Source organism: Salvelinus fontinalis, chromosome 7 (genome assembly GCF_029448725.1).
Source record: "Salvelinus fontinalis isolate EN_2023a chromosome 7, ASM2944872v1, whole genome shotgun sequence".
In the NCBI taxonomy this organism is placed as follows: Eukaryota; Metazoa; Chordata; class Actinopteri; order Salmoniformes; family Salmonidae; genus Salvelinus; species Salvelinus fontinalis.
Window position 1 is genome coordinate 64,283,834 of NC_074671.1, and position 23,815 is coordinate 64,307,648.

Consider the following 23,815-nt stretch of genomic DNA (forward strand, 5'->3'; position numbering starts at 1 on the left):
TTTTTGCCTGCCATATGAGTTCTGTTATACTCACAGACATCATTCAAACAGTTTTAGAAACTTCAGAGGGGTTTCTATCCAAATATACTAATAATATGCATATCTTAGCCTCTGAGCCTGAGTAGCAGGCAGTTTACTCTGGGCTCCTTTTCATCCAAGCTACTCAATACTGCCACCCAGCCTTAAGAACACAAGAGGAGAGAGGTCAGGAATACTGGGAGAAATGGGTTTGGTACTTGAAAAAGGTCTAATTTAATGATATGTAACTAATATGATGAAGGTATGACGTGCACTGTAACTGCCAGATCTTTTTTGTTGTCATTTTACTTTATTCGTTGTGTTACTCAATAAAAACAAAGTAAAAAAAAAAAAAAGGTATTGTGGAGCTCCTGCACCTAAATATAAAGAGTACCGGTACCCAAAATGAGTATCGGCAACTATTTCAGTCCAAGTCAAGCACTGAATTAGATAACTGAACAAGAAAAAATAGAATATATTTAATAGAGAATAAAGAAAGTTTCAGAACTGTCAAGAAAATAACTTTTGTGTCTGTTTCTCTTGTATTACTTGCCGACTCAGGTATGAGGCCGGTAACATCAACAGAGAGGACAAACCCAGCCTGCCTCTCTCCTTCCACACTGAGTCCAAACCTACAGTCACTGGGTCCTGATTGTGACAGTGGAGCCCAGTTTGCACTGCAAGATCCAGAGATGGCATCAGTGAAGCTGGAAGACTGCAGTGAAACACTGGAGCTGAATGTCAACATTAAAGATGAAGAAGAGGAGGAGAAGATTGGGAAATCTGTTAATCATGGTAAGAGCAGGTTCTATCTAATTTTGTTGTTCGTTACAACTTCCCACTGTGTATGAAAAGTTGCAGTAGAACTGTTTCATGATGAACTGTTTCAATGAGAAGGTAGATGTTATTTCATTCTACTGAGACTTGCATGGTTTGACACCAGTATTGCCAGCATTTGTTTTATTCACTGGGCGATCTGGAGTGCTCAGAGATTAGACTGAAGAAGTGAAGTTGACAAACTGCCAGTGTTTTAAAGTTCTATGAAATGAGTCTGTGTAGTTTCTAACCCTTGTGATAGTGAGTGGAGGATGATATAGGTCATCATTTTCTTATGACTTATTAGATAGTTTTATTCTCCTTTTGTATTGCGCAGCCTACATATATGAATATGTACAGATAGCCTAGTGGTTGGAGAGTTGGGCCAGTAAACGAAAGGTTGCTGGATCGAATCCCTGAGCTGACAAGGTAAAAATAAACTCGGCAAAAAAAGAAACAGCCTCTTACTGTCAACTGCGTTTATTTTCAGCAAATATTTGTATGTAAAATAACAAGATTCAACAACTGAGACAAGTTCCACAGACATGTGACTAACATAAATGGAATAATGTAAAAAAGTAACAGTCAGTATCTGGTGTGACCACCAGCTGCATTAAGTACTGCAGTGCATCTCCTCCTCATGGACTGCACCAGATTTGGTGCAAAATTCAGCCTTCAACTCGACGAGACCACAGACGTTTCCAATCTAAGCCAGCTTGCTGTATTCGTGCGCTATGTGAAAGACGACGTGATAAAGGAAGATTTTTTATTTTGTAAGCCTCTTACAACAACAACTAAGGCAGCCGATGTGAAGAAACTTGTGGATGACTTCTTCAAAGACAACAATCTTTCGTGGGATATGGTTTCTGCAGTTTGTTCGGACGGAGCTCCAGTCATGCTGGGAAGAAAGTCTGGTTTTGGTGCGCTAGTGAAAGCCGATGCACCACACATCATTGTTACGCATTGTATTCTGCACAGGCATGCGTTGGCAACAAAAACCTTGCCTCCAAAACTGGCAGAAGTATTAAAAATTGTAGTGGAATGCGTGAACTATGTGCGAACTAGTGCTCTGAGGCACCGCATCTTCAGTGAGCTGTGTAAAGAAATGGGCTCTGAATTCGAGGTACTTCTGTACCATTCTAACGTTTGGTGGTTATCCCGGGGACAGGTGCTGAATCGTGTTTTTGCCGTGCGTGTGGAATTAGCCCTGTTTTTGCAAGAGCACCAACATTGTCATGCAGATTGCTTCAAAAATTCTGAGTTCATTCTCATTTTAGCGTACATGGCTGATATCTTCGCAGCTCTCAATCATCTCAATCAAAAGATGCAGGGCGGTGGAGTCAACATCATCGAAGCGGAGGAAAACCTGAAGACTTTTCAAAAAAAGCTACCGTTATGGAAACGACGAACAGAGAATGATAACTTCGCAAACTTTCCCCTGCTGGACGACTGTGTAAGTAAGATCGAAGATGTATCTGGAATCGGAGACATTTCTGTACCCGCGGAACTGAAGCAAGCAATTGCTACGCACTTAGATGAGCTTGCAAAGTCTCTCGACGGATACTTCCATACAAGAGAGTCATATCCAGCATGGGTGAGACAGCCGTTCACGTTTAGTGTTGAGACAACAGATGTCAATGATGAATACCTCGATGAAATCATTGAAATTCAGCAGAGCCAGGTTCAACAGCAACTCTTCAGAACAACAACGCTTTCAACGTTTTGGTGTCAACAAATGGTAACGTACCCTGTTATTGCTAAGAAAGCTCTGGAGATTTTCATACCGTTTGTTACAACATATCTTTGCGAGCAATTCTTTTCGAGGATGCTGGACATAAAAACGAAGAAAAGGAACAGACTTTGTTGCGAAAATGACATGAGTGGCACTTGCCAAGGTGAAGCTGCGCATTTCTGAACTGGTCTCTGAAAGGCAACAGCAGAAGTCACACTGATTTGCAGTAAATATTCATTATTATGTTTTTGTTTTTGTGTGAAAATCATGTTTTGATGATTTTGTTCTTTGAATACACGGTGTTGATGTTGATGCACGGTTCATTTTGTGCACCAGTAAAATATATACATATGTTTTGAATTTGAAAAAATCATATTTTATTTTTCCAATTAAGAAGGGTTCGGTGAATGCGCATATGAAACTGGTGGGGTTCAGTACCTCCAACAAGGTTAAGAACCACTGACCTAGGTAGATCAGTGCACTAGCGGTACAGTTGAAGTCAGAAGTTTCTATACACTTAGGTTGGAGTCATTTAAAACTCGATTTTCAACCACTCCACAAATTTCTTGTTAACAAACTATAGTTTTGGAAAGTCGGTTAGGACATCTACTTTGTGCATGACACAAGTAATTTTTCCAGCAATTGTTTACAGAAAGATTATTTCACTTATAATTCACTGTATCATAATTCCAGTGGGTCAGAAGTTTACACTTAAGTTGACTGTGCCTTTAAACAGCTTAGAAAATTCCAGAAAATGATGTCATGGCTTTAGAAGCTTCCGATTGTCTAATTGACATAATTTGAGTCAATTGGAGGTGTACCTGTGGATGTATTTCAAGGCCTACCTTCAAACCCAGTGCCTCTTTGCTTGACATCATGGGAACATCAAAAGAAATCAGCCAAGACCTCAGATTCTTTTTTTGTAGACCTCAAAAAGTCTGGTTCATCCTTGGGAGCAATTTCCAAACGCCTGAAGGTACCACATTCATCTGTACAAACAATAGTACGCAAGTATAAACACCATGGGACCACACAGCCGTCATACCGCTCAGGAAGGAGACGCGTTCTGTCTCCTAGAGATGAACATACTTTGGTGCGAAAAGTGCAAATCAATCCCAGAACAACAGCAAAGGACCTTGTGAAGATGCTGGAGGAAACGGGTACAAAAGTATCTACATCCACAGTAAAACAAGTCCTATATCGACATAACCTGAAAGGCCGCTGAGCAAGGAAGAAGCCACTGCTCCAAAACCACCATTAAAAAAAGCCAGACTACGGTTTGCAACTGCACATGGGGACAAAGATCATACTTTTTGGAGAAATGTCCTCTGGTCTGATGAAACAAAAATAGAACTGTTTGGCCATGATGACCATCGTTATGTTTGGAGGAAAAAGGGGGAGGCTTGCAAGCCAAAGAACACCATCCCAACCTTGAAGCACGAGGGTGGCAGCACATGCTGCAGGAGGGACTGGTGCACAAAATAGATGGCATCATGAGGATGGAAAATTATGTGGATATACTGAAGCAACATCTCAAGACATCAGTCAGGAAGTTAAAGCTTAGTCGCAAATGGGTCTTCCAAATGGACAATGACCCCAAACATACTTCCAAAGTTGTGGCTAAATGGCTTAAGGACAACAAAGTCAAGGTATTGGAGTGGCCATCACAAAGCCCTGACCTCAATCCTATAGAAAATTTGTGGGCAGAACTGAAAAAGCATGCGCGAGCAAGGAGGCCTACAAACCTGACTCAGTTACACCAGCTCTGTCAGGAGGAATGGGCCAAAATTCGCCCAACTTATTGTGGGAAGCTTGTGGAAGGCTACCTGAAACGTTTGACCCAAGTTAAACAATTTAAAGGCAATGCTACCAAATACTAATTGAGTGTATGTAAACTTCTGACACACTGGGAATGTGATGAAAAATAAAAGCTGAAATAAATAATTATCTGCTATTATTCCACATTCTTAAAATAAAGTGGTGATCCTAACTGACCTAAGACAGGGAATTTTTACTAGGATTAAATGTCAGGAATTGTGAAAAACTGAGTTTAAATGTATTTGGCTAAGGTGTATGCAAACTTCCAACTTCAACTGTAGTCTACCTGACCCTGGCAAATGGGTTCCGGAACGAAAGTCTACAAAACCGAGAGGTGCTGGAGGATCCGGCTCAAATTAAGCACCGCCCTTCTCATATAATGGGCTAGGGCCATCCCAAGGATCCCTGAATGCATGGACGATTGCACCAAAGATAGACAACAACCAGTCGTTTCCGATGGGGAACAGATGAGTCATAGCGGGCAGAGCCAAGCACCAGCTACCGAGATCCAATTGGCGCGTTCTAGCACACATCTGCATATTTCTGTTAGGCAATGCCTCCTCTGTGAAGCGCTTATGTGCATTAACTCAATTCGCCTTTACATTCCTTCTGACCAACGCAATTTAAAAACCCCAAACACTTTTGCAAAGGGTGAAGTCTACAAAACTTGGTCCACTCTGTTCATAACAGATTTTAGTTCTGGGAACAGAAAACTGTATTAAGATCAGATGTTTCATAGATTACAACATTTGCAGAATGTCGGCCAAAATCCATCTCGTTCCATCTTCTCCCACTGCCGGCCAGTGGGCTTCCTCTCACTACCATATTTGGTAGTGAGTGGAAACGCTAAGCGGATTCTTCACATTTATACATCCGGTGAAATATCTGTCTCATTGTTCTATCTGTGGCTGCACTGTGGTAGTGGGGGAACAGGAAGTTCCAGACAGGCACGCACCATTCTTCAGAATAAAGAAAGCGGCAGAACTGTGATGTTAAGAACATTTGTGTCCATTTCTATTTATTACTACAGGTATGTAATAGCAGGTTTAAACGTTCTAATATCAAAAGAACATCAAACGAACATGCCATACCATGCTAGGTAACATCCGTGAAGGTATTATCACGTTTGGTAAAGGTTTGATGTGTTATTTTTGTGTCAAACCAAGTGAAGAACGTGATAACTATTTTGAAAGCCACATAGCTAGAGACTTTGGGTTTGTCTGAGCGGATGTACATCATTTTCTCAAGGTAATTTCATAAATAATCAATTAGAGTTTAGCATGTTATTGGTTTTGTGTAAAATTCACAAGCTGGGAAAACCGTGGCGCCCACTCTGTCTGCGTCAGAGACAATTTTATGTAGTAATATTCAGACACATTCAGTTTCTATCTTTGTCTATAAATGTTACTATGGTGTGAAAGGAAATACAATTGGTTTTTGATATGAAATAATACAATGAAGAAAAGGTTATTCAGGAAAATAGTACATAGTGCTGCCTAAAACATACTGCAACCTTGTACTGAATGGTTTTTGAGTCATTTATTAATTTATGTAAATCCAAGAAATCTACTATAGGTAAAGTTTAATTACGTTGTGTAGCGTGTACTTTGTCTTAATTTGAATGAATTCATGTTTTGTTGTCAATGCTTACCCCTGATCTATTGAAATTAGATGGACAGGAGCTCACTGGAGCTGAGAACCGGAACCTCAAATGTCTACTGTTTGAGCTCATGTTCCTCTTATAGAATATTAGCTCAACAGTATTGTGGAGCTCCTGCATCTAAATATAAATAGTACCGCCCCCAAAATGAGTATCAACAACTATTTCAGTCCAAGTCAAGCACTGAATGAGATAATTGAACAAGAAAAAATATGATGTATTTTAATAGAGAATAAAGAACGTGCCCATAACTTTTTATCTGTTTCTCATTGCTACAGGACGACTAGAATTAAGTCTGAGGCCGGTAACGTCAATAGTGAGGACAAACCCAGCCTGCCTCTCTCCTTCCACACTAACTCCAAACCTACAGTCACTGGGTCCTGATTGTGACAGTGGAGCCCAGTTTGCACTGCAGGATCCAGAGATGCCATCAGTGAAGCTGGAAGACTGCAGTCAAACACTGGAGCTGAATGTCATCATTAAAGATGAAGAGGAGGAGAAGATTGGGAATTCTGTTTCTCATGGTAAGAACAGGTTCTATCTAAGTTTGTTTTTCATTCCAACTTCCCAATGTGTATGAAAAGTTGCATGAGAAGGTAGATATTATTTCATGCTACTCAGACTTGCATACCAGCATTGCCAGCAAGTGTTTTATTCACTGGGCTGTCTGGAGTGCTCAGAGTGTAGACTAAAGAGGTGAAGTAGACAAACTGCCATTGTTTTAAAGTTCTATGAAATTACTCTCCTTTTTTTACCTTTATTTATCTAGGCAAGTCAGTTAACCTCTCTACGCTAGGTGGGACGCTACCGTCCTACCAGGCCAACATCCGGTGAAATTGCAGAGAGCCAAATTCAAATGACAGAAATATTCATGAAAATACAAGTGTTATATATCGGCTTAAAGATTAACTTCTTGTTAATCCAGCCGCTTTGTCAGATTTCAAAAAGGCTTTACGGCGAAAGCATACCATGTGATTATCTGAGGACAGCGCCCCGCTTACAAAAGCTTACAAACATTTTCCAACCAAGTAGAGGAGTCACAAAAGTCAGAAATAGCGATAAAATTAATCACTTACCTTTGAATATCTTCAACTGGTTGCAATCATAAGGCTCCCAGCTACACAATAAATGGTTGTTTTGTTCGATAAAGTCCCTCTTTATATCCCAAAAACTCTGTTTTGTTGGCGCGTTTTGTTAAGTAATCCGCTGGCTCAAAGGCGGTCAAAATATGCAGACGAATACATCCTAATAGTACCAGTAAAGTTTGTTGAAACATGTCAAACGATGTTTATAACTAATCTTTAAGGTGTCAATTATCTAAATAATCAATAATATTTCAACTGGACAAAAGCGTTTTCAATAGAAAGGAAAAAGAATGAAGAGCGCGCAAACAGTCACCCGCGTAACCCGTACTGCATGACTCCCCAGTCCCCTGACAGAAAGGTCACATTCTTCATTTTTCAGAAAACAAGCCTGAAACCATGTCTAAAGACTGTTGACATCTAGTGGAAGCCATAGGAACTGCAATCTGGGCCCAAATCCATTACATAGTCAATAGGCTGTCAATGGAAAACCACTCACATCAAAAAAAATCCCACTTCCTGGATGGATTTTCCAAGGGTTTTCGCCTGCCATATCAGTTCTGTTATACTCAGACGTTATTTAAACTGTTTTGGAAACTTTTGTGTTTTCTATCCAAATCTACTAATTATATGCATATCCTAGCTTCTGGGCCTGAGTAACAGACAGTTTACTTTTGGCACCTCATTCATCCAAACTTCCGAATACTACCCCCTAGACCGAAGACGTTAAGAACAAATTATTATTTACATTGACGGCCTACCCCCGGCCAAACCCGGACGATCCTGGGTCAATTGTGCGCCACCCTATGGGACTCCCAATCACAGTCAAATGTGATGCAGCCTTGTTACTAACCCTTGTGATAGTGAGTGGAGGATGATATGGCTCATCATTTTCACGACTTTTACCTACTTTTAGAATAGTTTATTCCCTTTTGTATTGTACAGCATACTGATATGAATACGTATGTCATCCGGTGCAGCCAGAAGAGGACTGGCCACCCCTTTGAGCCTGGTTCCTCTCTACGTTTCTTCCTAGGTTCCTTCTTGCTGGGGAGTTTTTCGTGGTCACTTTGCTTCTACACCTGCATTGCTTGCTCTTTGGGGATTGAGGCTGGGTTACTGTAAAGCACTTTGTGACAGCTTCTGATGTAATAATGGCTACATAAAATACATGTGATTGACATGTATATCACACCAACTGACTCTTTCTTCTGATGTTGTTCACACAGGAGACCATGTTGAGACATTCTCTACATCCAGAGAGCAACAGCAGGAAGATCACAGAGCTAAGAGGTCTCACCCCTGCCCACATTGTGAGGAGATTTTCCCATTTTTATCAAAGCTAAAAATACACCTAAAAATACACACAGAAGAGAATCGGTATTCCTATACTGACAGTGGGAAGAGTTTCACAACATCCAAGGATCTGACAGTTCATCAGAGAGTGCACACAAGAGAGAAGACTTACTCCTGCTCTGAGTGTGTAAAATGCTTCACAACATCAACTTGGCTAAAAGTTCATCAGAGAACACACACAGGAGAGAAGCCTTACTCCTGCTCTGATTGTATAAAATGCTTCACAACATCAGCTAAACTAAAAGTTCATCAGAGAACACACACAGGAGAGAAGCCTTACTTCTGCTCTAACTGTGGAAAGAGTTTCTCTCTAATGTGCAACTTAAAACGACATGAACGTATACACACAGAGAAGCTTTACTCCTGCTCTGACTGTGCGGCGAGTTTCTCGCTACTGTGCAAATTAAAACGACATGAACGTATACACAAAGGAGAGAAGCCTTACTCCTGCACTGACTGTGGAAAGAGTTTCTCGCGACTGGGCCACTTAAAAACACATGAACAAAAACATACAGGAGAGAAGCCTTACTCCTGCTCTGACTGTGGAAAGAGTTTCTCTCTACTGGGCCAGTTAAAAATTCACCAACATATACATACTGGAGAGAAGCCTTACTCCTGCTCTGACTGTGGAAAGAGTTTCTCTCGACTGGGCCACTTAAAAACACATGAACAAAAACATACAGGAGAGAAGCCTTACTCCTGCTCTGACTGTGTAAAATGCTTCACAACAGCAACTGAGCTAAAACTTCATCAAAGAACACACACAGGAGAGAGGCCGTACTCCTGCTCTGACTGTGTAAAATGCTTCCCAACATCAACTAGGCTAAAAGTTCATCAGAGAACACACACAGGAGAGAAGCCTTACATCTGCTCTGACTGTGCGGCGAGTTTCTCTCTACTGTGCAACTTAAAACGACATGAAAGTATACACACAGGAGAGAAGCCTTACTCCTGCTCTGACTGTTCGGCGAGTTTCTCTCTACTGTGCAACTTAAAACGACATGAACATATCCACACAGGAGAGAAGCCTTATCACTGCACTGACTGTGAGAAGAGATTCTACAGATTGAGCCATTTAAAAAGACACCAATGTATACATAAAGGAAAGAAGCCTCATCAGATCTCTCAGACCAGCTAAGATTAGACACTCCACTTAATTCTTATCTCATAAAGTAATTGGCAACGTTGAATTGGATCAAATGAAGAAAGTGTAGAACACTCTATTGTAATCCTATAGTTTCTCACTGTAAGAGAACTGTGCAGAGGAAAGGGAGCGTTATAGAATGTTAGCCTCTCTTTACTGATCAGTGTGCACCTTGTCAGTTTTGGTGTGTTTTGTTAGCTTCTACTGTAAAGATATTGAGATGACCTTGGATTTGCCCTTAGGGTTGAATATCCTCTGTGAGACGTCTCACAATGGAGTCCGATGGTTGACTGGGTGGTACTGCTTCCCTCTGCAGTTTCCTGTGGGAATGAGCTGGTAGACACAACATACTCTGAGTGTACAAAACATTAATGACACCTGCTCTTTTCATGACATAAACTGACCAGGTGAAAAGCTATGATCCTTAATAATGTAGTTGTGGTGTATTTATTATGGATCCCCATTAGCTTTCAGTATAAAACAAGATGTTGCAGTGGGCTAAGGAATGAAGACTGGACACTGGAGAATGAATTTGAACAACATTGCCTGGTCTGATGAATCCCTGTTCCTGCTGTTTCATGCTGATGGGAGGACTATGGTATGGAGGAAACCATGAGTACATGCATCCAGTGGTGAAAAATTACCCAACTGTCATACTTGAGTAAAAGTAATGATACCTTAATAGAAAATGACTCAAGTGAAAGTCACCCACTAAAATACTACTTGAGTAAAAGTATTTGGTTGTAAATATACTTAAGTATCAAAGTAAAAATATGAATAATTTCAAATTCCTTAAATTAAGCAAACCAGATGGCACAATTGTCTTTTTTTTATATTACGGATAGCCAGGGGCAGACTCCAACATTCAGACATAATTTACAAACGAAGCATTTGTGTTTAGTGAGTCTGCCAGATCAGAGGCAGTAGGGATGACCAGGGATGTTATCTTGATAAGTGTGTGAATTGGACCATTTTCTATCCTGCTAATCATAAGAAATGTAACGAGTTCTTTTGGGTGTCAGGGAAAATGTATGGAGCAAAAAGTACATTATTTTCTTTAGGAATTTAGTGAAATAAAAGTTGTCAACAATATAAATAGTAAAGTACAGATACTACTAAAGTAGTTCTTTAAAGAAATTATTCTAAAGTACTTTACACCACTGCATGCATCCATGCCGTATATCAGCATTGCAGGCTGGTGGTGTGATGGTTGGGGTGTGTTTTCAGGGCACACATTGGGCCCCTTGATAAAGGTTGAACAATGTTTGAATGCCACAGTATATCTAAACATCATTGCCAATCAGGTGCATCCCTTCATAGCAGCAGTGTATCCTTCTGCAAATAGATTTCTTCAGCAGGATTATGCCACAAGGCTTGTCCAGGAATGGTTCCAAGAACATGACAGTGAATTCAGCTTACTGCAGTGGCCTGCAGAGTCACCAGATCTCAATCCAATTGTTCATCTGTGGGAGGAGATAGAACGAGCTGATGATAATCAGTTTTCAGCATTAGTTTGGGTGGATTATTATATATTACTATATAACTTTTGTTTAATGATTAACAGGCTATGAATCGACTACTTGTGTTTATTAAATTGTCCTTTAATACTAGATTCATTGTTTTAGTCATTGATGATGAATGTATTTGAATAACTGTATTGAAGTTAATTGATCTGGCGGCAGGTAGCCTAGCGGTTAAGAGTGTTGGGCCAGTAACTGAAAGGTTGCTGGTTTGAATCCCGAGCCGACTAGATGAATAATCTGTCATTGTGCCCTTGAGCAAGGCAATTAACCCTTATTTGTCCTGTAAGTCGCTCTTATCCAGAGATCTGCTAAATGACACAAATGTAATGAAAAATGTTTGTACATGAATTCATGCTGGGCAACCTCTTCTTCTCTTGTGTATAATTAAATTAAATAAACTGAAGTGAAATACTGTATATACAATACACAACATTACTGCTTTGTTGACCCTGTCCCTCTGGCCAGGGTAATAGTAAGCACATTTTTCCAAGAATTTTTTTAAAAGAGAGCCTGCCTGGATCTTTAATTTAAAAACCCTTGCTCCCTTCGGTCTCAATGTAGACTTTGATCTGAAGCCATTCTTGTGATTGTGCTATTCATTGTAATGTTTGTAGGCCTATGTAGCAAAATTGTATCTGTGATCGTATGCTCTCATGTTTTTGATGTTATTTTTATCTAAGAATTAACCAATGATATCAGGGCACACCCGGCCATGATTACAGACACCTGTGTGTGTGTCCTTTGACACTATATAAACTAGTGACCCACAGTGTTTGTCATTATATCCTGATGAAGACAGCTTGTCTGTCGAAACGTTGGATATTAGGTTATTAAATTATTCCGTCTGAGCTTTTAAAGTGTGCGTCTCTCCTTTCCTTTTTCAAGTGTTCTACTCCGCTAGCCAGCACCTCCACTAAACAGGTGTTCTACTCCGCTAGCCAGCACCTCCACTAAACAGGTGTTCTACTCCGCTAGCCAGCACCTCCACTAAACAGGTGTTCTACTCCGCTAGCCAGCACCTACACTAAACAGGAGTGCGCTTCTTTCGCCTCCAGGTCTCTGTAAGTCAGGATATAATATGTCTCTCTATAAGTCATGGATATAATATGTCTCTCTGTAAGTCATGGATATAATATGTCTCTCTGTAAGTCATGGATATAATATGTCTCTCTGTAAGTCATGGATATAATATGTCTCTCTCTGTAAGTCATGGATATAATATGTCTCTCTGTAAGTCATGGATATAATATGTCTCTGTTTGTAAGTCATGGATATAATATGTCTCTCTCTGTAAGTCATGGATATAATATGTCTCTCTGTAAGTCATGGATATAATATGTCTCTGTTTGTAAGTCATGGATATAATATGTCTCTCTGTAAGTCATGGATATAATATGTCTCTCTGTAAGTCATGGATATAATATGTCTCTCTCTGTAAGTCATGGATATAATATGTCTCTCTGTAAGTCATGGATATAATATGTCTCTGTTTGTAAGTCATGGATATAATATGTCTCTGTTTGTAAGTCATGGATATAATATGTCTCTGTTTGTAAATCATGGATATAATATGTCTCTGTTTGTAAGTCATGGATATAATATGTCTCTGTAAGTCATGGATATAATATGTCTCTCTGTTTGTAAGTCATGGATATAATATGTTTCTCTCTGTAAGTCATGGATATAATATGTCTCTGTAAGTCATGGATATAATATGTCTCTCTGTTTGTAAGTCATGGATATAATATGTTTCTCTCTGTAAGTCATGGATATAATATGTTTCTCTCTGTAAGTCCAGACTGCTCCTACCAGACTGTCCCTCAGGTTTCTAGTATGTTTATCTGCTCCTACCAGACTGTCCCTCAGGTTTCTAGTATGTTTATCTGCTCCTACTAGACTGTCCCTCAGGTTTCTAGTATGTTTATCTGCTCCTACCAGACTGTCCCTCAGGTTTCTAGTATGTTTAGCTGCTCCTACCAGACTGTCCTTCAGGTTTCTAGCATGTTTATCTGCTCCTACCAGACTGTCCCTCAGGTTTCTAACATGTTTATCTGCTCCTACCAGACTGTCCCTCAGGTTTCTAGTATGTTTTATCTGCTCCTACCAGACTGTCCCTCAGGTTTCTAGCATGTTTATCTGCTCCTACCAGACTGTCCCTCAGGTTTCTAGTATGTTTATCTGCTCCTACCAGACTGTCCCTCAGGTTTCTAGCATGTTTATCTGCTCCTACCAGACTGTCCCTCAGGTTTCTAGTATGTTTATCTGCTCCTACCAGACTGTCCCTCAGGTTTCTAGTATGTTTTATCTGCTCCTACCAGACTGTCCCTCAGGTTTCTAGCATGTTTATCTGCTCCTACCAGACTGTCCCTCAGGTTTCTAGTATGTTTATCTGCTCCTACCAGACTGTCCCTCAGGTTTCTAGCATGTTTATCTGCTCCTACCAGACTGTCCCTCAGGTTTCTAGTATGTTTATCTGCTCCTACCAGGCTGTCCCTCAGGTTTCTAGCATGTTTATCTGCTCCTACCAGGCTGTCCCTCAGGTTTCTAGCATGTTTATCTGCTCCTACCAGGCTGTCCCTCAGGTTTCTAGTATGTTTAAAAGAGAATCCAGAGATATTCTGAAAAGCCCGGCCCACAGAGGGATACCAGCCCTAAATAGAAGTCAGAGATCAACTCCTCCCCTGTTCATTCCACCCCCCCTTCCATTGTTACTGTGTGTATAAACACATTTTGAACAATGGCTTTCTAAAATGCTGTGGTGCTGACTAACACAATAGGAAAGGTTGTGGTAGATGTGGGCCATCACAGGTGAGGTCACAGCTCTTTCACTCTAAACATTCATATCAATGACTCACCTTGAAATGGACCATCAATACCAGAGTTCTACAAGACTATTTACATAATCAGCTGGACATTTTAACAGTCTGACCCTCATTATAGTCCTGGGAATATATTGTTTATCTGGCTACTGTTTAAAATGTTAACCTTTTAGCATTTATGGCACAAATCCATTGCAAGTCAATGGTACGTATACAGTCACAGTGAAAGCCTACACACCTCTACATTTTGCTTTTTAAAATCTTAATAGGCATTAAATATTGTTGTCCTGCTGACCTACACAACCTACTCCACATTTTCAAAGTGTAAGAAACTTGTAGAACAGTTTTCCTTATAAAGATATCCAGTAGTTTTGATGACATATTTCCCAATGAAACAGTTCTACAGCAACTTGACATGTGTGTTGTGGCTTGTAACTAGCTAGCTAGTGGTTTAAGAGATGGTTTGAATCCTAATCAACCCATCCAATGTGAGTACATGTTGACTGAAGTACAGTAGATGAATAAAGGTACAGTACTGTAGCTGGTGACAAAGCTGCGTATATTGAAAAAGCTTGTTAGTGCATAAGGTCAAATTAATCTTTGTGATGATAATTTCAGATCTTTTTCAGCTTCAGACAAACACTAAATATTTCAGTTAAAACATAGTTTAGTTGTATTTAATGATAGAGAAGAGTTTGTGTATGATAGAGACATGTGGTTCTCTCCTGGTGACATCACAGGGTCAGAGAGAACTCCTGACTTTAATCATACCAAAACACTCCAGGCACTCAGCCCATAAGAACCATTCATACTGTCAGATCTAATATGAAGAACTGAATACAACCACAAGAACCATTCATACTGTCAGATCTAATATGAAGAACTGAATACAACCATAACAACCATTCATACTGTCAGATCTAATATGAAAGAACTGAATACAACCATAAGAACCATTAATACTGTCAGATCTAATATGAAGAACTGAATACAACCATAACAACCATTCATACTGTCAGATCTAATATGAAGAACTGAATACAACCATAAGAACCATTCATACTGTCAGATCTAATATGAAGAACTGAATACAACCATAAGAACCATTCATACTGTCAGATCTAATATGAAGAACTGAATATAGAAGAGAAGAAGAGTTTGACCAATTCAAATTCATGTAACTTTATTTTTCATTGGCAGATCAATTAAGTCGGCTTGAATGCAGTTATCCAAACACATTCTTCATCATCAATTACTAAAATAATGAATCTAGTTTTAGAAAACAATTTAATAAACACGTACTCGTTCCATAACTTGTGTATCATTAAAGAAGTAGTCGTTTAGTAGCAAAACATAATTCCCCCCAAACTAATGGTGAAAACTGATCACACCATCTCTAACTGATACATGTTGTGTCTACTAACTCATTCCCACAGAAAATTGATCATCACACCATCTCTATCTGATACATGTTGTGTCTACTAACTCATTCCCACAGAAAATTGATCATCACACCATCTCTATCTGATACATGTTGTGTCTACTAGCTCATTCCCACAGAGAACTGCAGAAGGAAGCAGTACTACCCAGTCAACCATCAGACTCCATTGCTTCAATGTGAGAATCCTCAAAGAGGATATTCAACCCAAAAGGCAAATCCAAGATCTCAATATCTTTACAGTAGAAGCTAACAAAACACACCAAAACTGACCAGGTGAATACTGATCAGTAAAGAGAGGCTAACATTCTATAACGCTCCCTTTCTTCTGCACAGTTCTCTCACAGTGAGAAACTATAGGATTACAATAGAGTGTTCTACACTTTCTTCATTTGATCCAATTCACTGTTACAACTTCCTTTATCAGATGAGAATCTTCCTGCTGTTGGTCTCTGGATGTAGAGAATGTCTCAACATGGTCTCCTATGTGAACAACATCAGAAGAACCAGAAAGTTGTTTAAATTATTCTTATTGTAATTTCTGCCCGCCATCAAACTAATTTTATTCTTCAGTTGCACTTTCAGGAACTTCTATCAGCAGACAGTACTCTGACTGATGTGGAGCTACTTTTCCCTGGTACTTTTCTCGTGTAGCCTCATTTCTCCAGTAAAATGCAAGATTCACTTCAAGCAACACATTAGATTAGGAAATGTAGCTGGCTACATTCTTTCTATGATAAACACTAGAAATATAATGACCATGCATCGTTTTAGCAAAAAAAGACCTTGCTTTTTCATTGTAAGCTCATTTACTTGTGTGACTGCTATCCAATTAGTGTTGCAGTTCTGCTGTTAGCTGATGAACATGAAGCTATTTTCTGCTGAATGTGTGTCACTAATGTATTTTCTGTGAAGGAAAACTAGTAGAAATTAAAACACTTGACTTTCAATATAAAATATTTTTTTCCTCTTTGAAAAGCATTGAAGAGAACTGTAATTATCAGTGTTCTGGCTGAATTAATTGGAATGGAATAAAACACATGCTGACAATACTGGTATCAAACCATGCAGGTTTCAGTACTATGAAATAACATCTACCTTCTCATTGAAACAGTTCTACTGCAACGTTTCATGCACAGTGGGAAGTTGGAATGAAAAACACAGGCGTTGTGCAGTTTCTCAGGGATGTGTGATGTCACAATTACAGAATTAAACCTAGCAATAGACTGGGTCATAACTTATGAAGATATTATGGAGGTAACTTATAGATAAATACAACCTGCTCTTACACCGATTAACAGATCTCCCAATCTTCCCCTCCATCTTGAATGTTGACATTCTGCTCCAGTGTTTGACTGCAGTCTTCCAGCTTCACTGATTCCATCTCTGGCTCCTGCTGTGCAAACTGGGCTCCACTGTCACAATCAGGACCCAGTGACTGTAGGTTTGGACTGAGTGTGGAAGGAGAGAGGCAGGCTGGGTTTGTCCTCACTGTTGATGTCATCTCATAAAATAAGTGTGAGATAACTGTGAGAGAACTGCAGAGGAAAGGGAGTGTTCTAGAATGTTAGCCTCTCTTTACTGATCAGTGTCACCTTGTCAGTTTGTGTCTCTAATGTCTTTTTAGTTATATGTTGGACCCCAGTAAGACAAGCTTTCTCCTTTGTCGTCAGCTAATGGGGATCCTAATAAATCAAATATAAAGTTTGAAAAATCCATCTATTGGTTCTCCATATCGGTGCTGTTCACTAGAAACATTGGAGTGTGATGGTTGACTGGGTGGTACTGCTTCCCTCTGCAGTTTTCTGTGGGAATGAGCTGTGTCGTGGAAAATTGCAAGATTATGTTATAATGCTTGTATTGCATTATAATGGTTGTTTTATTCGACAGAATAGAGTATTCTGTTAACTATTGTGTGTGTGTTCCACTGAGGATGGGCCTCTATCAGATAGCACTGACAGAGGAGATTTACGATGTCTTTGGTTGATAAAACCTAAAGAGCATTCCAGATAACATGAGGTAATGGTTCTGTGCTATGAAGTACCAGGAACGAGATTAGAACCTCGTCTTAGGGACCAAACTGAACGATAATTTATAGCGAATGCTATCTGGCTAAGGGATACTCCTTTCTCAAGTAATTTTTTTTCTTTGTGAACTGTTCCTAAGATCTGTGGTTCGTCATGTAAGTTGAGAGGGGTGTATCTTTGCTATCAAAGATCTTTATACTTTTCTGTTGGTACTTTCAATGGTTCATTAGAGATGGCGCATCATTGAAAGTAAAATTGCTATTGCAAAGCTCTTATTATTAAAGCTGTAGTTTAAGTATAACTCTGACTGGTGTGTGAAGTTTGTAACTCTCCTCATTTGGTAAAGCAGAAATACCACCACCACAGCTGGTAGATACAACATGTATCATATAGAGATTGTGTGATGATCAGTTTTCACCATTAGTTTGGGTAGATACATATTTTACGACAGACTTTTGTTTATTGATGCACAGGCTATGAAATGACTACATGTTTATTAAATTGTGTTTTAAAACTAAATGTGTTATTTTAGTCATTGATGAGGAATGTGTTTGGATAACTCCATTGAGCTTAATTGATCTGAAAATTTAAAATAAAGTTAGAATTGAATTAATTAATTTGTGCTGCTCAATCTCTTCTCTATCATTAAATACTAAAAACTGTTTTAAGCTAAATAATTCCTGTTTGTATGACGCTGAAACGAACAGGAAATGTAAATGAGCATTACATTTGACCTCAGCACTGACATGGTTTTTCATCAGCTTTGAGACCAGATACAGTACTGCAGCTTTATTGATCTACTGAATGTCTTTGTTTAATTCATGGAATTCTAAAGAATATATATTTATCTACTCAAAACATGTCACTACATCTCTACACATCACCACGGTGACAAGCCCATTCGTTAGGCACCAGTAATTTCTACAACGCATACAAATAGATGTTAAATCAGTATAAAGTGCTTGTGTTGCCTTATTAAATAAGTGTTTTATAGGTACCAAAGCCCAGAAACAGTATTACTCCTGCAATTCAATAATGACCCAGTTACTATTGGAGAATGGAACCAGAGAGGAAGCTTGCGTTACCTTTCTCACACCACTACAGTATTCATTTCAACAGACCTTTTCCACACCCCTTTGATAGAGTTCAATATACACCCAAGACTATATAGAGGGTCAGACTGTTGTAATGCCCAGTTGATTATGTAAATAGTCTTCTAGAACTCTGGTGGTGATGGTCCATTTGAGGGTGAGTCATTGATATGAATGTTTAGAGTGAAAGAGCTGTGAACTCTCCTGTGATGGCCCATGTCTACCACAACCTTTCCTATTGTGTTAGTAAGCACCACAGCATTTTAGGAAGCCATTGTTGAAAATGTGTTCATACATACAGTACAATGGGAGGGGGTGGGGCTTCCACAGGGGCGGACCAGACTTCTATTTAGGACTGGGATCCTATCCAGAGTTGACAGTTAGGACAAACCCAGCCTGCCTCTCTCCTTCCACACTCCAAACCTACAGTCACTGGGTCCAAGGTGGACATTTGTAATTTAATTACAGTTCCTTTAGAGTTCATTTGGAGTTACATTTAGTTAGAGATGAATTTTTTCTAAGCCTGTGCTATAAATAAACATTTTATATTCCTAGGTCTAGTACAATGGAAAACATGTTTTTTGGTCACTACCATTCCACGAAAATACAAAGCTGTATTTTTTTAATTGTACTACAATCCTACATTTTTGTAAGGGCTGTTCTTCACATCAGAGTGCTGCTCAGGTTCTTTGCCTCTCTTGACCATGTCGGGCGGGCCGGGCACAACGCACAAAGCTCAATGCGCGCTCTCCACTTCCCTCTGGTAGCCTGATAATACATCACTCCTGATAGACACCAGCTAAAACTCTTGCAGAAATGTAGCAGCCTGTACATCTAATCATTAGCGATCTGACATGCTGTATTACATGGAAACTGTAGGCTACTAACAACAGCAGCTACATAGTCTAGTTTACTATGGTCCTGTACCTCTGACCAGGGTCAACAAAGTGGTAATGTGGTGTATTGTATATACAGTATTACACTTCAAACAGTTTATTTCATTTAAATTATACACAAGAGAAGAGGTTGCCCAGCATAAACTCATGTACAAACATTTTTCGTTACATTCTTGTCATTTAGCAGATGCTCTTATCCAGAGAGACTTACAGGACAACAAAAGGGTTAATTGCCTTGCTCAGGGGCACAATGGCAGATTGGTCCAGAGCCGATTAGGTGAACAGCGACCTTTCAGTTACTGGCCCAACACTCTTAACTGCTCGGCTACCTGCCGCCAGATCAATTAACTTCAATACATTTATACTAATACACTCATCAACAATGACTAAAATAATGAATCTAGTATTAAAATACAATTTAATAAACACAAGTAGTCGATTCATAGCCTGTTTATCATTAAACAAAAGTTGTTCAGTAATATAAAATAATCCACCCAAACTAATGCTGAAAACAGATCATCACACCATCTTTATCTGATATACACTGAGTGTTCAAAACATTAGGAACACCTTCCTAATAGAGTTGCACCCCCTTTGTCCTCAGAACAACCTGAATTCATCAGACATGGACTGTCCAAGGTGTTGTGTGTTCCACAGGGACGCTGGTCCATGTTGACTCCAATGCTTCCTGCAATTGTGCCAAGTTGGCTGGGAGTGGATCTACTCCGAATAGCTCGTTCCATCTCCTCCCACAAATGGACAATTGGATTGAGATCTGGTGACTCGGCGGGCCACTGCAGTGAGCTGAATTCACTGTAATGTTCTTGGAACCATTCGTGACAAGCCTTGTGGAATGGGGCATAATACTGCTGAAAACATCCCTTTGCGGATGGATACACTGCTGCCATGAAGGGATGCACCTGATCGGCAATGCTGTTAAGACATCCTGTTGTATTCAAGAATTGCTCAACTTTTATCAAGGGGCCCAATGTGTGCCCTGAAAACACACCCCAACCATCACACCACCAGCCTGCAATGCTGAAACACAGCATGGATGCATGCAGTGGTGTAAAGTACTGAAGTAAAAATGATTTAAACTACTTTAGTAGTTTTGGGGGGGTTCTGTACTTTACTATTTATATTGTTGACAACTTTTATTTCACTAAATTCCTAAAGAAAATGTACTTTTACCTCCATACATTTTCCCTGACACCCAAAAGTACTCGTTACATTGTTTAGGATTAGCAGGACAGAAAGTGGTCCAATTCACACACTTATCAAGATAACATCCCTGGTCATCCCTACTGCCTCTGATCTGGCGGACTCACCAAACACAAATGCTTCGTTTGTAAATTATGTCTTAGTGTTGGAATCTGCCCCTGGCTATCCGTAATATATAAAAAACAAGACAATTGTGCCCTCTGGTTTGCTTAATTTTAAGAAATTATTCATATTTTTACTTTTGATACTTAAGTATATTTACAACCAAATACTTTTACTCAAGTAGTATTTTAGTGGGTGACTTTCACTTGAGTCATTTTCTATTAAGGTATGATTACTTTTACTCAAGTATGACAGTTAGGTACTTTTCCCACCACTGGATGCATGTACTTGTGGTTTCCTAAATACCTTAGCCCTCCTATCAGCGTGAAACAGCAGGAACCGGGATTCATCAGACCAGGCAATAGTTTTCCAATCTTCTAGTGTCCAGTGTCCAGTGTTTTCATTCCTTTGCCCACCTGGTCTGTCTGTCATGGAAAGAGCAGGTGCCCTTAATGTTTTGTTTTACAATAGATTTGATCCAATTCAATGTTGCCAATTATTTAATGACATGAGAATGAAGTGGAGTGACTAATCTTAGCTGGTCTGAGAGAACTGATGAGGCTTCTCTCCTTTATGTATACATTGGTGTCTTTTAAAATGGCACAATCTGTAGAATCTCTTCTCACAGTCAGTGCAGTGATAAGGCTTCTCTCAAGTGTGTATCAGTTGGTGTGTCTTTACATTTCCAAATCGGGAGAAACTTGCCACATTAAGAGGAGGAGTAAGGCTTCTCTCCTGTGTGTGTTCTCTGATGAACTGTTAGCATAGTTGATGTTGTGAAGCATTTTACACAATCAGAGCAGGATTAAGGCTTCACTCCTGTATGTATACGTTCATGTCTTTTTAAGTTGTCCAGTTTAGAGAAACTCTTTACACAGTCAGAGCAGGAGTAAGGCTTCACTCCTGTATGTACACGTTCATGTCTTTTTAAGTTGTCCAGTTGAGAGAAACTCTTTCCACAGTCAGAGCAGGAGTACGGCTTCACTCCTGTATGTATACGTTCATGTGTTTTTAAGTGACCCAGTTGAGAGAAACTTTTTCCGCAGTCAGAGCAGGAGTAAGGCTTCAGTCCTGTGTGTATACGTTCATGTGTTTTTAAGTCCCCCAGTTGAGAGAACCTCTTTCCACAGTCAGAGCAGGAGTAAGGCTTCTCTCCTGTGTGTGTTCTCTGATGAACCTTTTGCTCAGTTGATGTTTTGAAGCATTTTTCACAGTCAGAGCAGGAGTAAGGCTTCTCTCCTGTATGTACACGTTCATGTGTTTTAAAGTCGCCCAGTTGAGAGAAACTCTTTCCACAGTCAGAGCAGGAGTAAGGCTTCTCTCCTGTGTGTGTTCTCTGATGAACCTTTTGCTCAGTTGATGTTTTGAAGCATTTTTCACAGTCAGAGCATGAGTAAGGCTTCTCTCCTGTATGTATACGTTCATGTATTTTTAAGTCGCCCAGTTGAGCGAAACTCTTTCCACAGTCAGAGCAGGAGTAAGGCTTCTCTCCTGTGTGTATACGTTCGTGTCTTTTTAAGGTGCCCATTTGAGAGAAACTCGCCCCACAGTCAGAGCAGGAGTGAGGCTTCTCTCCTCTGTGCACTCTCTGATGAACTGTCAGAGCCTTTGATGTTGTAAAATTCTTCCCACAGTCAGTACAGGAATACAGATTCTCTCCTGTGTGTATTTTTACATGTAACTTTAGCTTTGATAGAATTGAAAAATTCTCCTCACAATGTGGGCAGTGGTGAGACCTCTTAGCTCTGTGATCTTCCTGCTGTTGCTCTCTGGATGTAGAGAATGTCTCAACATGGTCTCCTGTGTGAACAACATCAGAAGAACCAGTCAGTTGTGTGATATACACTACAGGTCAAAAGTTTTAGAACACCTACTCATTCAAGGGTTTTTCTTTATTTTTACTATTTTCTACATTGTAGAATAATAGTTTAGAAATCAAAACTATGAAATAACACACATGGAATCATGTAGTAACCAAAAAAAAGTGTTAAAGAAATCTAAATATATTATATTTGAGATTCTTCAAATAGCCACCCTTTGCCTTGATGACAGCATTGCACAATCTTGGCATTCTCTTACCTTGAGAAAGAGATATCCCAATCTTATCGTCTTCATCTTTAATGTTGACATTCAGCTCCATTGTTTGACTGCAGTCTTCCAGCTTCACTGACGCCATCTCTGGATCCTGCGGTGCAAACTGGGCTCCACTGTCACAATCAGGACCCAGTGACTGTAGGTTTGAACTCACTGTGGAAGGAGAGAGGCAGGCTGAGTCTGTCCTCACTGTTGATGTTACAAACCTCAGACTTAATCTGAGTCGGCCTGAAGTAATAAAGAGAAAGACACAAAAGTTAGTATTGACAGGTCTGGCACTTTCGTTATTCTCAAAAAATACTTATTGTTAAATTATCTATTTCAGTGCTTGACTTGGACTGAAATAGGTGCCAGGACTCATTTCTAGGTGCAGGAGCTCCAAAATACTGTTAATATTCTGTTCAAGTTAAGCACTGATCTCATTTCAATAGAACAGGTAGAATAGAACAAAACATGAATTCCTTAAAATTAGACAAAGTACCTGCTTTAAATTAGTCTACACAACGTAAATGCACTTAACCTCTAGTAGATTTCACCAAATTCATATAAATGACTCAAAAATCATTTAGTACAATGTTGCAGTATATGTTTTAGGCAGCACTATGTACTATTTTCCTGAATAACTTTGTCTTTGCTGTATTTCACATCAAAAACCAATTGTATTTCCGTTCACACCATAGTAACATTTATAGATAAAGATAGAAACAACTGAATGTGTCTGAATATTAGTACACATGTAGAAACGGATAATCATTACATTCAGCTTCAAAACAGTAGTGCAACCGTGAAATTGTCTCTCTGCACCAGCACTGAAGTCTGTTGACGCAGACAGAGTGGGCGCCAGCATTTTACCAGCTTGTGAATTTTACACAAAACCAATAACATGCTAAACAAACTCAGAAATCTTAAATAAATTGATTCTTTATTAAATTACCTTGAAGAAATTATGTACATCTATTCAGACAAACCCAAAGTATC

The 23,815-nt window shown here is 39.5% G+C and overlaps 2 protein-coding genes across 2 annotated transcripts; one reads left to right on the forward strand and one right to left on the reverse strand.

The window, feature by feature from the left end:
- Window positions 1-583: 583 nt before the first annotated feature.
- LOC129860179 (zinc finger protein 271-like) lies at window positions 584-10,449 on the forward strand. Its single transcript, XM_055930557.1, has 2 exons — window positions 584-813; window positions 8,356-10,449. The coding sequence occupies exons 1-2, from the start codon at window positions 711-713 to the stop codon at window positions 9,618-9,620; spliced, it is 1,368 nt and encodes a 455-aa protein (XP_055786532.1). The 5' UTR covers window positions 584-710; the 3' UTR covers window positions 9,621-10,449.
- A 10,712-nt stretch (window positions 10,450-21,161) lies between these two features.
- On the reverse strand, window positions 21,162-23,263 carry LOC129860202 (gastrula zinc finger protein XlCGF17.1-like). Its single transcript, XM_055930590.1, has 2 exons — window positions 22,823-23,263; window positions 21,162-22,543 (listed from the first exon to the last, which is right to left on the reverse strand). Exons 1-2 carry the CDS (start codon window positions 22,917-22,919, stop codon window positions 21,549-21,551), a joined length of 1,092 nt encoding a protein of 363 aa, XP_055786565.1. The 5' UTR covers window positions 22,920-23,263; the 3' UTR covers window positions 21,162-21,548.
- Window positions 23,264-23,815: the final 552 nt, after the last annotated feature.